A 14,694-nucleotide genomic window follows, 5' to 3' on the forward strand; every position below is an offset into this window, starting at 1 on the left:
TTGAGATGATGGCTGACATGCCACTCAGAGCACCCCTCACCCATCACAGATATTACTCATGTCTCAAGATTCATGTTGCTTTCAGAAGTTGAGAATCAGCCATCCACACTTGGGTTCCACAGCTCCAGAGAAAATCCAGAGGCCTGGACCCAGAAGATGGGACCCGAGCCTCAGTCTGCCCACATCACTGCTTGGTGTGACGCTTTGATACTGAAGGTGCCCTGGAGACACGAGGAGTGAGGAGCACGCCTCAACCCTGAACGGGATCACCATCTAAACAGCATCCTCCAGTTGTCTACAGCACGCATGGGGGTGCCACCTCTGCCCCCTGCATCCCTCAGCTGCTTCCTCCTCCCTCCTCCTTGGCCCTTCCTCCTTTCCTTCCTTCTTCTCTTCCTGCCTTCCTTCTTCCTTACTCTCTTCTTCCATCCCTTCCTTCTTGTCCTTGCTTAATACTGAGCCCAAAAAGTGCCTCCCACCACCAAAATCAGGGAAAGCAAGCCAGTTCAGGGCTTTCGACCACAATCCAGTGCCTCTCCGGCTCCTGCCATACAGACTTCTCAGGTAGGCCTTACATAAGAGCAAAGCCCAGGCTAAGGGAGCTCAGGGAAAGAATGTGAGCTTTTCACTTAGCAGGCTCCAGTTCTATCCCCAATCCTCTACCCCTACGACAGGCGTGGAAGCGTAGGAGAAGGGGGTGGTCATCGTAAATATGGTGGTTGAATGAGATGTCTCTATCCATTTGAATATTCGGTCCCTAGTTGGGAGCACTGTCTGGGGAGGCTTAGGAAGTATGGCCTTGCTAGAGGAAGTATATCACTGGAATGGGTTTTGAGAGCTTAAGGCCTTGCCCTCCTGGCAGTTTCTGTGCTTTGTGCTTGAGGTTAAAGATGCAAGCTCCCAGCATCCTGCCCCGGTCGCCAGGCCTGCCTGCACTATCCGACCTGCCATTATGGACTCTAATGTTCTGGAACTAGAAGCTAAAATCTTCCGGAAGTTGTTTTGGTTGGGTCATGGTGTTTTATCACAATAGGAGAGTAACGAACAGAGTGTATGACTGTACACTTCCTACTCGGGAGGTTGAGGAGGGGAAGTGTGCTGACAACGTAGTAAAATTCACCCGAGGTTTACTCTGGATGAGAAGCTGCAGTTGGAATGATGCCCCTGGAGCACGTACTTAACCCGCCCCTTCCCCCAACTCACAGGTGACATCAAAGAGAGAGACCGTTAATTTATCGGTAAGCACAAGGAAAGTGTCAGTTGTCCCACACTCTGCCCTGACATTTCTATAGCCATCGCCCAAGGACCTTTCGGTGTGCAGCCTAGACAAGTGTCCCCAATCCTGTACTCCCCAGCCCCACCCCTCTGCTTTAGAACATAGGTACAATGGGTCAGAACTCTTCAAGCCAGACTGTTCTATCCCGTGTAGCTTCTGCAGTTCCACCAACTCACAAAGGGGATCGAGGGGTGAAGGCACCATGTCCGAGGGGTGAGTAGAGGACCATTGGGAGCCAAAAGCAGAGGCCACACTGGACCTGAGGCCAGAGAGGGCAGCTGGGTGCTGACGGGTCCTGGGTGGGTTTGAGCATTCCCACGACCCCTGGTTGTGCTGTCTGGGACCAGTTTTCAGCCTGCAGACTTCCCCTGGGCAATTCATTCTGATCCCAGAACTCTGTGGAATAGAGGCATCTCCGTACTCCTCCTCACCCACAATTCCAGACTTCACTACATAGTGGATGGAGTAGTACTCTCACTGACAAGGACATAGTGCTTCTACCCGCACAGGAACATCCAGGCCCAGACTCTCAAGCCTGGGCCAGGTCTTCACTCTCCTTGCTGATCCATCAAAGACCTGAAGACCCTTATTCTAGCCCTAAAAACGATGCCTGTGCCCGCTCATTCTCCAGTGGCCCCTCACTTTGCTGAACTCCACTTTGACACCATGAGCATCACTCCCTCTAGAACCCAGAGTTCACAGTCCTGGAAAGGCAGCGACTCTTTTCCCTTGTCCCCACTGTCCCCGTGGTGCTGGTGAGACACACAGCTAGCACATTCTCTCTAGAGCTTACCAACGCCTCTGGGAGGCCTCCCATGTGACTCTGGAAGAGGTGCTGGAGAAAGAGCCTTCTCTGCTGGAACCGGTGCCCAGCCGGGAGCGGCAAAACTTCCAGTACAGGCTCTCCGTGCTCTACCTGTACTACCTGGGGCTGCTGCGTCGCTTCGACATGGCTTACGACCAGATGGTGCAGCCACAGAAGCGCCGGCTGCTGCGTCGCCTGCTGGACGGCGTGGCAGGCCGCGTGCTGGAGCTCAAGGATGAACTGGTGCGCGTTGACCTGTGCGAGACCCACTGCCTGGACCGAGTGTTGCAGGATCTCAAACTGACCCCAGTGCGTAAGCAGCCACCCGCGATGGGGTGGGGTTTGGAGGGTTGGGACTGGGCAGGCCTTGACCTGAGCAGGGTGATGAGGGTTGAGGTTTAGACTCTCAGGAACTGGAGGGCTTTGGAGTTGGCCTCACATTGCGTCTGAGAAGACCTGGGAACCTCGGCAGGACAGATGAGTAGGGCCTCAGGGAGGCTTGCTTCTCAAAGTATGGTCCCTGGCCATCACCTAGGAGCTTGTTGGAAACGCAGAGTGTATCTCAGACCCGCTAAATCAGCACTTGTTTCTTGAAACCTGCTAGGAGACCTGTGAGCACAGCCAAGCTTCACACAGAGCACAGTGATAGGCAGGCCTCCCATCCTGTTCCATCAAGGCCAGAATTCAGTCCTTGCTCCATAGCCAAAGGAGTCTCAAGGTTTCTCCAGCCAGCTCCCAAGAAACTTGGGGATGGGGTAGGAAAGAGGGCTGCCCAAGATCCCACGTTCTTATGTAGGAGTCAGGATGGTAAAGGCACTATCAAATGCTTTCCTGTAGATCCTGAGGCACGGTAGATTTGGCACCCTCAGAATTTATCTCAGTCAGATGTGGGGCAGGAGTGACTTTTGGGTCACAAACCAGGCCTCTAGGAGGGAGGGAAATGGCATCAGGAGCACAGACATGGCTAGAAGCCCAGCAGATGGCCAGAGGGCCTGGGTTTCTAAATTCCTGATCCTCCTTCTCCCCATATTGCGCTGAAGGCAGACCTGGAGGTCCCCATCCCCAAATACTTTCAGCTGGAGCAGTCCAGCACCATGAAGGCACGACAGCAGATGCTGGCTGAGATTCTGGCCAGACTGGAGCCACTGATTTCTCAGGAGGTAATGTTGTAGAATCGTTTGGGTCAGCACCTGAGTCCTGGAAGCCTTAACAAAGTAGGTAGGTTCAGCTGTGTACCCCCAACTGGCTATTAGACAAACTTAAAGTGAAGAGCAGAAAAAGATGTATTCAGTGTGGCCACAACGCAGGTCATCCCACAAGATTTAGGTTCAAATAGAGGGCCGGAAATATGCATAATTAAGTAGTCCCCTCAAAGTCCCACCCATCACCATTCTCTAGGCTCCAGTCTCTCCTGCAACTTAGGCTAACGATTGGTACAACCCTAAGTATCTCTTTCTGGGATATAGTCTCACCCTTTGGCTGGCAGCAGGCTTCTAGCACTTTCCTTTTCCTCCCTTGATCTGACTGGGAGAAATCCCAATTCCTTGGGGTTCATTGCCTCGGTCATCTGACACAGTGTCTCTTCCAAACATCTGCCTTCCTGCTGGGATGTTTACTGTACGTGGGGGTCGCCCTCCTCCAGGACAGACAGGTCTTGCCCTACCCTACTCCCACTTCAGAGTGCTCATTGGCAATCCCTAGCTTCCTCCAAGGCTGCTCTTGTATTCCCTGGACCATTCAACACCTTGCAGGGCAGATCTCCAGCACCTAGGACTATGCCCCCAGTAAATCCTCAGTGACTGATCTCTCAGCTGCCCTGGGTACAAGCTCTTGCTCATGTCTTCCTGTTCTTTTGTCCCTGTTATGGCAAGAATTTTCGAGGAATGAGCCGGACTGAGGCCCTAATTCTAGTACAGAGTGCTGAGCGGGCCAGGCAGGGCCGACTAAGAGCCACCTTCATGCGAGAGATTCGGAAAGAAGAGGAGCGGGATAAGAAGATTCGGGAGGATGGGCGACAGAAATTCAGTCAGGACCAGGGAGCCATTGTCATACAAAAGGTAACCCTGAGTGGCAGAAAAAGGGCCAGGGTAGACTCTCTCCCAGTAAGAGCTGGGCTCAGTAATTAACCCCAGGAGTGAAGGTGCCCCAAGTCTGTGAACCTTATCTATCAATAAGCCCAAGCACAAAGGTATGTTGGGAATGATGTCTCTGGTGCCTAGGAAAGCACGTCCAGCCACTCTGTACCCAGGTCCCGGAGAGGTTGTCTCTCAGCTCTAGCCCAGTTTCCCGAGGCTGGAGAGGTTAAGAGCACTGGTTGCTCTGGCAAAGGCTCTGAGTTTGGTTCTTAGCACCCACACAGTAGCTCACATCTGTAAGTCCAGTGCCAGGGCACCGGCCACTCTCCTTCCTCCAGTCCCACCCTAACCTCCTGGGCTAAGACCTTAGGAGACAACAGTCAGCAGGAGGTACCCCTGCTGCTCCCCACTAGGCCTGAGGTCACATGACCTGGAGAGCATCTGAGTGGCATGTGTCCCCAACCCCAGGTGTGGAAAGGTTACCTGCAGAGGAAACGCATTGAGCAGGATCGGCGTGCGGAGATGGAGTTCATTGGCATGGTGAGCCCTCCCTGACCCACACAGGGCTCCTCCTTCCCCATCTCCATCCTCTGCACCCTGTCCCAGGGTCCACTGTGGCAGAGAGGCAGACCCTGGGGGAGAAAGAAGCATAAGGACAGGGAAATCACTGGGTTTTTCAACCTGTCCCCACAGCATCTCAATTGTGGGGATGGGGACAGAAAAAGGATGGCCCAGAGCATCCTGGACCTTGCATCCCTGCCCTTACTGAGAGGAAAGACTGCAGGGGTGGGTCTAGCAGGAGCACCCTATGGTGCCCTCAGGCCTCTTTAGTCACAGGGAACCACTGGAAGCCATGTTGGGGTAGGCATGTACCCCTAAGCCAGGACTTGTGAGGTCACAGCCCACCGCCACTTGCTCTGGGAGCCCAGATGAGCTTTTCTGCTCTGCTGAGTGTGATTGCACATGGGGGGCATGAACTGAGAAGAGGCTGAGACCCTTGCATGTGACACATGCACACGTGTGTGTGTCCAGTTGGAGTGAGCAGCCCCGTTCTCTTAAAGTGCTCTCTGCTCTCAAATCCTTCCCTCATCCAGTCAGTATCTGTTGAAGGCCCTGCCAGGGTGAGGGTCACACTCTGGGGAGAGGAGCTTTGCCCTGGGTAGATCCTGTGGAGACCTGGTTGACAGAGGGGCTGTGAGGGGTGAGCAAGGCCAAGGCCAGAGCGACTAAGAGGAAGGCTTCTTTGGGGTGCAGGCTCGGTGACGACTAGGGGGCTGCTGTGTATAAGTAGAGGTCAAAGACTTGCTAAGAGGCTGCAGAATGGGACCCCCAGGAGGGAGAGCAGGGGTGGGGGCAACAGCAGTGGGTGAGGAATGAGCCTGGCCGCCCGGGCCCATCAACAGTGTGAGCTCAGCGTTTTCAGTAATTGTCTCTGCGCAGAGTGATATTTAAAATACATTTGGGAGCCAATGAGGCGGGAAAGTGGCTGTGAGAACGGCTGCCAACTCGGCCGCCAGGCGGGGCATGCGTGGGGGCTGGGGCCTCAGGCTCACGGGGGAGGGCTGCTGGGGGGGCCATCCCGGATGCATCTAGCAAACTCATTACCAGGGTAATTTACACAGACAAATTTCGGCTCCAAACACAATTTCTCCTGATGCAGGCATGCCCGTCGTTCCACGAGGGCATGTGCATGAGCTGGGCAAATGTGTGGGTGTGTTGGGGTCTGAGTGGGGGCAGGTGTGTGTGTCTAAGCATCCCATGTAAAATTCTGAAATCCCCCCCCCCCCGCCTCTCTTCACTTCCCCTAGCTCCCCTCGGCCAACCAGACAGCACGCCTGAGCATCCTGACCCAGGCCTTCCTGGGCGAGGAGTCACGGAGGGTCCGGCAGGTGGAAAAGGAAGAGGAATTCCAGGATGCCATAGGGAAGACCCACGATTCTCTCACAGAGACCGAGGGGCCCGACATGAAGGAGAAGATGAAGGATCAAATCCGTCAGTGGTTTATTGAGTGCCAGTCAGTGTCCACAGCCACAGCTGTCCCAACCTTCTCTCCCTCACCCATTGTCCCCAGAACCTGTTCTCTCTAGTGTCACTGTCCCCTTCTCCATCAGCTCTCACCCCTTTCTAAAGCTCTTGGTCCAAACTTGAGCCCACTCTAAGGACCATGTCCACACCCGACTTCCCATTTCCTGAGAGAAGAGAAGGTGCCGGGACAAAATAGGGAGAGTACTGTGACAGCCTATGGCCCTCAGCTCTTTCCACTTCTCTCGCCCCCAATCTCTTTGCCCTTCCATCCATTTATCCTTCCCTCTGTCTATCCACTCACTCCCTCTGGGTATCTATCCACCCACCCATCCCTCCAACCACTATCTGTCTAACTACGCTGTATCCACTCAGTGCTCTGACTGGCCGGTTCCCGGACTATCCAGACGAGGCTTCGGGTGGATCCTACCTGATCTTCGCAGACAAGACTCCAGAGCAGGTACTCACAGTGAATGTGAGCTGAGGATGTGTCAGAGGAGGGGGAGGGTCAGCCTAAACAGAGATAGCTGTGGCGGGGAGGGGGGGTGAGATGAGTGGCAAAGAGACTGCATGGGATAGAAGGCAGCCATGACCCTGAGGAGGGAGGCTGCAGACTCACAGAGCCCTGGAGAGGGCCACAGCTCCGATGAGAGCATCCTTTTCTTGACTCCCCACCCTCAAGTATCTCTACCTTGGCAGTTTCCCCAGGCTGTAAGAATCCAAATCCGCCTGTGCCAGGCTTTGGGTTCTTCCTGTTTTGTTTTGTTTTTCCAAGACAGGGTCTCACCGTGTAAACCAGATTGGCCTCGAACTCATGGAGAGCCACCTGCCTCTGCCTCCTGAGTGCTGGGATTAAAGACAAGCACCACCACCGCCCACCTGGGCTCTCCTGCTTCTGTGAAATCCCTTCACTCTCCAGAATGCTGCTTGTTGTTTGATCCAGGTGAGACGAGAACTGGAGATGCAGGCCCAGGATAACAAAAAGAAGGAACAAGAGAAGAATAGGGAGAAAGAGAAGGAAAAGAAAGAGAAGAAGAAAAGGAAAGCCAAGGACGAAAAGGCCCGGAAGGTTAGCTAGCTCCCTGCAGAGGAGCCAGTAGGAAGGGAGGGAGAGCCTGAGACAACAGGAAGGGTCTCTCAGCTGCCTGCAGGCACAGGTCGGGAAGCAAGGTTGGTTTCGTGTTTCCATTCTAGGAGCCAGAAGTGACATTCAAAGTGTTGCCATCCAAAGTCATCCCTGTAATTAATGCTGGCCACGAGGAATACACAAGTAAGAAGGGAGACGGCTGGGGGTGTGTCGAGCCTGGGGATGGAGTGTCTCAGAGCCCCAGGTCATGGAGAAAGTAGGTGTCTGCCCCAGGGATGACACTGGTGGATGAAGAGGTGTTAGAAGAGTGTGTGATGGTTGCCTGGGTTTTCTTCTGAATTCTGGAGTCAAACAGTTAAGCTAGGGCAGCCAACAAGAACAGGAGGCTAGCTATGATTCTCTCTCTCTCTCTCTCTCTCTCTCTCTCTCTCTCTCTCTCTCTCTGGCCTTTTTCTTTAAAAATGTGGTCAGGTGTGTGGAAAAGCCGCTATGACAACAAACACCCCAGCCAGAACTTCGACTCTGAGACACTGAGGGAAGAGAAAAGGAAGGAAGTGGAGCTGGAGATCCGGGCACAGGTGTGCACACAGCCTGAGGCTCCTCTCAAGCTGCTACCTTCTGTCCACCTCTGGAAAACCTAGCCACTCCAGACCCCTCCCAACTCATGCCCTCCAGGTTCCCACCCTGGGCATCCAGCCAGTCTTCTGTGAACCTCTGTTCTCTGTACCCAGGCCAGGTTCTACCTGCTGTCCCATCACCCACACTGTCCCCAAATTCCCCAGTGTTCCCTTGCCCCTCAGGGACCAGTAAAGGTGTGAGGGCAGGAGGAGGAGGCCAGAGCCATGACCAGATTGGCCATGGTGCTGTGCCTCCGCCATGCCCTGCAAACCTCCTGACTGTACCCCCAGGGCTATCTGCTGGAAGACTATGCTGTCCTTCAGTCCCATCCTTGGTAGGGTCCTCACTTCCAGCAGCCCATATCAAGCCTGCAACTGCCTAGGTCCCCGCAATTTTAAAGGGTGGATTTCTTGCTCCAGCTCTAGTTTGTGGACTCCACCCCGTGTTAATGGCTGCTGAAGGTAGCTTCTCACGTCACAGAGAACAAAATGTGGATTTACATCTGATGCGGACAGGAGCAATGGAGGGAAGGGGACCTGCCAGCTCCCTAGTGGGAGAGCCTTGGTGGCCCTCCATTCACTTCCTCTCCACTTCGACTTTCCCCTGACGTTCCTCTCCCTGCCCCCCCATTTCTCACTTATCCTGCCCACCACACACCCTGCCATGTCCCTAGGTAGATGAGCTGATGCGACAGGAACTGAAGAATTTGCGTCTGGCCGTGGACAAGGAGGAGGGCAGACCCCTGAAGGTTCCGAAGGTAGATGAGGGTGGAGGGCTGAGGAGGAGAGGGTACCTGGGGGGGTGAGCGGGGACAGAAAGTGATTACCTGTAAACTTACTGTCCACCAGAAAAAAGCTGGGAAGAAGAGTGGGAAGAAGAGGAAGGAGAAAGATCTGACCCCGGACAGGTAGTGAATCCTGCTGCACATGTCTGTGGAGGGATCCTGATTTCTGGGCTTGGCTCTATTGCTGTGTGGCATTAGGGAAGTTACTTCACCTCACTGAACCCCTAACCTTGTCCACCAAGTGCCTTTAAAAATGAAAACACCTGGGCTGGAGGATGGCTCAGCGGTTAAGAGCATTTCCAAGGTCCTGAGTTCAATTCCCAGCAACCACGTGGTGGCTCACAACCATCTGTAATGAGGTCTGGTGCCCTCTTCTGGCCTTCAGGCATACATGTAGACAGAATACTATATACATAATAAATAAATAAACATTTAAAAAATGAAAACACCTCCAGGCAGTGGCGGCACATGCCTGAAGCAGAGGCAGGTGGTGGATCTCTGTGAGATCTCTGTGGGTTCGAGGCCAGCCTGGTCTACAGAGTGAGTTCCAGGACAGCTGGGACTCTGCAGAGAAACCTTGTCTTGAAAACCACAACATACAGCAACAAAAAGTTGGATGTGGTGTGTGGGCGGGAAGACAAGTGGATTCCTGACACTCATTGGCTAACTAGTCAATCAAAACTGGCAAGCTTTCTGTGCGGTGAGAGACTCCGCCTCAAAGAGTAAAGGGAGAAAGTGAGCAATCCAGGAAAGGCAACATGGCACTCATACACACTGACAAAGCAGAACAACACGCATGGGGTTTATAATCATCATACATGTTATCACTCCAACCTTTGATTTGGCTCTATCCTTTCAATCTGTGCCTGGCTTAACCACCCTGGGAACACTGGGGGACCTGCCAAAAGCCGCCTTCTTGCTAATGCCCACTGCCTGGGGACCACAACTCACAAGGAGAGTCGCACCTACACTTGGCTTGGGAAGAAGGAAAAGAAGGCTGTGCTGAACCCAGATTTCAAATGGTGGCCATGAAAGGCTGGTGGGCATTTGTCACAGGATGCATTGGCTCCTGCCACCTTCCACAAGGCACCCACTGTGGAGTACCTGTCCCCTGACACTGAGGCCAGGGACCTCGACTTCTGATTCTGGCTGCCCAGAAGCTCTGTCGACATTTCTGATCACAGAATGTTAGCAGGGGACCCCTTGTCCTCTCCTCTTGTGCCTACAGCATCCCCCATCTCCACCTCCCTTTTCCCTCGTCCTCTCCCACTAATGTCTGTCCGCCAGGACTGTGGACTCATTGTTTGAAGAGCTTGTCGTCATCGGCCTTATAAAGAAGTGCATGCTGGTGACACTGAGTGACTACATCGGTGAGGCCCCTCCCACTCCTCTGCACCTAGGGGAGGCCTGCTGACCCTTGGCCTCCAACAGACCTCTCCTTCAGACCCCCACACGAGTGCCATTCACAGGTGGCTCCTCCTTTTCCGCCGCAGGTGATTGCCTCTATCTTGGGTCCACGCTGACTTTGGCAAACAAGATGCCCATGCCTTCCCTGTTTGATATACGACAGAACATGGCCTTGTACGGGGTTCTGCGGCTGGGTGAGAACCCCAGGGGAGTGAAAAGCCAGGCTGGTAGGATCGGGGTGGGGGGGCATGGCTGATTCTCCCTGACCTGAGTGGTTATAATGACCCTGACTTTCACAGAGCCTTCTTCAGTCACACTCAGATTGGGCCACCCCAAAGATCAAGTGAGTCCATGACTTGCTCAGTCCCAAGTGACATACTGTCCTCAGTCTCGTTTTTCAGAAGGGCGTCCCTGAAAGCTTATTAAATGCCGGAGACAGGAGGTTTACAGACCAGTGTGTCATGCGCCTTTCTACACTACCCACCGTAATCTAGGGTTGGAAATGCATGGTATGGAAAGCAGCAAAGTTCCCTCCTGGCCTCGCAGTTTCCTACCATGGGGGTTGCTGCTGCAGCCTGGGGGAAGCTGCTCAGGAATTGGGGGAGGGAGCACAGCCCAGATCTGCACCTCACCCTCTCAGCCCCAGGCCTTGGCAGAACCTTCAAGGGTCTTCTACAGTCTTCAGCCCAATTTTGGTCCATGGCCTGCCCCAGCCCTGTCTCCTTCCTCCCAGGCTCCCATGACATACATTCCATGGCTCCCCATGTCCGCTCCATCCTCCTGGTGGGACCCTCCGGCATGGGGAAGAAGATGTTGGTCCATGCGGTATGCACAGAAACCGGTGCCAACCTGTTTGACCTGTCACCCGGCAACGTGATGGGCAAATACCCTGGAAAGAATGGGGCCCAACTGCTGGTACACATTGTCTTTAAGGTTGGCAGCCTTTAGTTTGGAGCAAGGGTGGATTTCTCAGGATGGAGACAGCGGCAGGGTGGGTTTTCTGAGCATTTTAGGGGTGACCCATATTGTATTGAGATGCAGGGACCTGAATGGACATCTTTCTTCCAACCCTTGTGGGAGTCTGGGTTCCCCTGAAGCTCCTGTGATGGGGAATGTGGAAGGCAGAGAGGCAGAGGGGAGCAAATAGAAGCTAGGGACTACAAAGTCGTCTGATGGGGTTTGACCTAGGTAGGGATATGACCCTTGCCCAGGGACGTCTGACATCAGGTTTCTATGCTCCACCTTATCCAGGTGGCCCGGGTCCTCCAGCCCTCTGTCATCTGGATTGGAAATACTGAGAAAACCTTCTATAAGAAGGTCCCAAAGGAAGAAAGACTGGTGAGCAGTGTGGGCAGAAAGGGCTGTGTTGGACAACCAGAGCCCGAGGCAAGACTGGGAGTCCTGCTCGAGTCATTGGAAACTAAACTGCCATCTTTTTCGCATTCTCTGTTCTTGCCGTGCCTGCTTTAAAAGGCCCGTGACACTCAGAACTGATGTGAAGCACAGCCTAGGCCGTGGGCTCTGAGAACAGGGGTCTCACAGGCCCAGGCGTCATGTCTCAACCCTATAACCTCCCTCCTTGGACCAGATGGACCCAAAGAGAATAAAGAAAGACCTCATGAAGGCCATTAGACTGCTGAGCCCCGGTGACCGTGTGATGCTGATAGGCACAACTGACCGTCCACAGCTGGCTGAGATGAAGGGCCTGTGCCGGTTCTACGAGCGCATCCTCTTCATACCTCGGCCGGATTATGCTTCCCGTTATGGTTAGGCCAGGAATGGAACCCAGAGACCCTGACCCTTTGGAGTCCCTTGCCCTCTCCCCAGCCCCCACTGCTGCTCTGAGCCTCAGCTCTCCAGGGGCTTGGGGCTGCTTAGACACAGCCAGAGGCTATGGGCCTGGCTTTCCTGTGGCTCTCTGAACCTTCTGCCTCTTCTCTCCTCTGCCTGCAGTGCTCTGGAAGCGCATGATAGAGAACCGAGGACCACAGGCGGCCCAGAGTTTGGACATCAGTGCCCTGGCAAGGGTGTCTGACGGCTACACCACCGGTCACATTCTCCAAGCCATCCAGTCAGTGCTGACTGAGCGGCGACTCCTTCAGCTGTCCAAGAAGCCACTGGCTGCCTCCGAGTTTGTGGGGCACCTGGCAAGGCTGGATCCAATTTACAGGGAAGAGGAGGAATCCCTAAAGGTGAAGCTGCTAGGCCAGGGTTGGTGGGCTCAGCAATGGCAGCCAGCAGTCAGCCCTCTGTGTGCCTCAGGTTCCTCCCATTGTTCCCCTGTTGCCAGGAGATGGTCAGGGCAAATGAATTTGGGCTTCTGCTGGAAAGGGGTCTAGTAACACGAGTGAGGGGCCAAGGTGTAGGACCCTGAGCAAAGAAGCGGGAGAGCGCCATCTGGGACGGTGGCACTGGCTGCTGCGGTTTATGGCCATCTCTGGAGGCAGGGAGACATTAGGAGTCACAGAGGCCTGTAGGGGTGGAGGGAAGAGGGCACGTGCCTCTCAAGAAGAGCTGGCACTATGGCCTGGAGTACTCACTGGAAACTGGGAGAAGCCCCTGCTGTAATGGGACACCTGGGAGGAGGATGGCAGAAAATTGCAGGGGAAAAGAGGGATTGCATCCAGCGGACTGAACCCCTGCTTCTCTGCCATCCCAGGACTGGTATTTCAAGACTCCACTGGGAAGAAAGAATATAAAATTTATCAAGGACCAACAGGAGGCTGATGAGGCCAGACTGGCGAAGGAAAAGAAGAGGAGGAAGTGATGGGAGCCGCCTGTGGGGTGTGCCCTGGCGAGTGAGTAGTGCCTCCGGGCTCAAGGGGAGAGACAGACACATAAAGGCCCAGGTGGCTCCTGAGGGCTTTCTTCTTTTGTTTATCATCTCCCTGGGCCCGCTCCCTTTGCCCATCTCTCTGCCCTGGCTCATCTAGCCTCTGCTCTGGCTGCCAGAACCCCTCCTACCACCTCTGTGACTTTATCTTGTCATTTTCCTGTGCTGTTTCTTCTCTTCACTTGCTCACGGCACTTAAGGGATGGCGTGCAGGGAGACACAGGAGGTGAAGGACAGAGGGGAGAAGATCCAAAGGGAGAAACACCAGGTCTAGAAGGGAGTTAGCCCACTCCCTCTGTAACCTGTCTGAGCCTCAGTTTCCTTCTTTATAAAGTGAGGAGAGGGCTGGAGAGATGGCTCAGTGGTTAAGAGAGCTGGTTTCTCTTCCAGAGGTTCTGAGTTCAGTTCCCAGCAAGATCTGGTGCCCACTTCTGGAGTGCAAGCATACATGAAGACAGAACACTGTATGCATAATAAGGAAATAAACCTTAAAAAAGAAAAAGAAAAAAACGGTGAGGAGAGGTTGGACAGGACATCCTCTAAGGTTCTTCCCAACCTGGAACTCAGTTATGCTAGGCAAAGCCCCTCCAGGGTGAGGAGGGAATGAAGGAGGTAAGAGTGGAGGTGGGGCTGGAGGGGCTAGGGTGGACCACAGAGATGGGTAGGAGCTTTGACTAGTGGTGACTGTTGCCTTGGCGGGATCTATATCTAGGAGGTAGTTTGTAGACTGGGTTGATGGGGTGGGAAGACCCACCCTAACTGTGGGTGGAGCCACTTCATGGGCTGCAGTACTGAATCAAATGCACTGGTATTCTTGGCTCTGTGCTTCCTGATTTGTGGAAGCAATGGGACCAGCCGCCTCATGTTCCTGCTGCCTGTGTGCCCGACATGACAAGCCGCTTTCCCTTGAACTGCGAGCTGGAATAAAGCCTTCTTTCAGTTGCTTTTGTCAAGTCTGTTCGGTTTTTGTTGTTGTCATGTGGGGTTTTGGTGGTGGTGGTGGTGGTTTTTGTTTCGTCTTATTACTGCAAGGAGAACAGCAATGATTACACCCTCTTTCCTGCAAAACTCCCTCCTAGTGGGTGGGAAACTCGGAGGTCAGGACTACTGGGTCAGCAAGGGCTAAAGAAGACACAGAAGACAGACCTGCAAACCCTGTGCAGAGGGCATGAGGAAAGTCAGTCGGTGCCCATGGTGCCCAGTCAGTGTGAGCCAGACCAGGGGAGATCCCAGAGCTCACGGCAGGCAGACTCAACAAACCGAACCCAAGAGCTTTACTTGGCTTTTTTCCTTTCTCCATTCTTTTGCTTTTTATCCCCACCTTCCTCAATCAAAGCAGTCTTGGGGCTGGAGAGATGGCTCAGCGGTTAAGAGCATTGCCTGCTCTTCCAAAGGTCCTGAGTTTAATTCCCAGCAACCACATGGTGGCTCACAACCATCTGTAGTAAGGTCTGGTGCCCTCTTCTGGGCTGCAGGCATACATGTAGACAGAATATTGTATACATAATAAAAATATTTAAAAAAAAAACAAAGCAGTCTCTATCTTCTGGGATGAGGCCTCCTAGATCACTCCCAGCAGTTCTGGAGGGGTAGAGTTCTGGAGGGGTAGAGTTCTGGAGGGGTAGAGACACCAGGTAGGAGATGCTGGGAGTCATCCAGGGAGTGAAATTGGCACTTGAGATGGGCAGGGGAAGCCGGCACCTGGAATGTGCCTGGGGGGCTGGCCCCAAGAATGGATGGGAGGCCAGAACTTAAGATGGGCAGGGAGTTGGTACCTGGGGTGGGAA

At 53.8% G+C, this 14,694-nt stretch overlaps 1 protein-coding gene across 1 annotated transcript; it reads left to right on the forward strand.

Moving 5' to 3' along the window:
• Window positions 1-1,478: 1,478 nt before the first annotated feature.
• On the forward strand, window positions 1,479-12,841 carry Iqca1l (IQ motif containing with AAA domain 1 like). Its single transcript, XM_038320963.1, has 19 exons — window positions 1,479-1,489; window positions 2,063-2,390; window positions 3,122-3,241; window positions 3,953-4,138; window positions 4,625-4,696; window positions 5,965-6,170; window positions 6,554-6,638; window positions 7,122-7,247; window positions 7,376-7,448; window positions 7,737-7,843; window positions 8,557-8,640; window positions 8,732-8,790; window positions 9,955-10,037; window positions 10,161-10,268; window positions 10,808-11,007; window positions 11,326-11,412; window positions 11,663-11,840; window positions 12,028-12,266; window positions 12,734-12,841. The coding sequence occupies exons 1-19, from the start codon at window positions 1,479-1,481 to the stop codon at window positions 12,839-12,841; spliced, it is 2,460 nt and encodes an 819-aa protein (XP_038176891.1).
• Window positions 12,842-14,694: the final 1,853 nt, after the last annotated feature.

Source organism: Arvicola amphibius, chromosome 2, assembly GCF_903992535.2.
Source record: "Arvicola amphibius chromosome 2, mArvAmp1.2, whole genome shotgun sequence".
In the NCBI taxonomy this organism is placed as follows: Eukaryota; Metazoa; Chordata; class Mammalia; order Rodentia; family Cricetidae; genus Arvicola; species Arvicola amphibius.

What these genes read in the sequence shown, in the direction of transcription:
- Iqca1l (XM_038320963.1), top strand. An exon ending in AAAGATCTGACCCCGGACAG is followed by an intron (nt 8,791 to 9,954) that starts GTAGTGAATCCT and finishes TCTGTCCGCCAG; the next exon opens with GACTGTGGACTCATTGTTTG. An exon ending in GTACGGGGTTCTGCGGCTGG is followed by an intron (nt 10,269 to 10,807) that starts GTGAGAACCCCA and finishes CCTTCCTCCCAG; the next exon opens with GCTCCCATGACATACATTCC.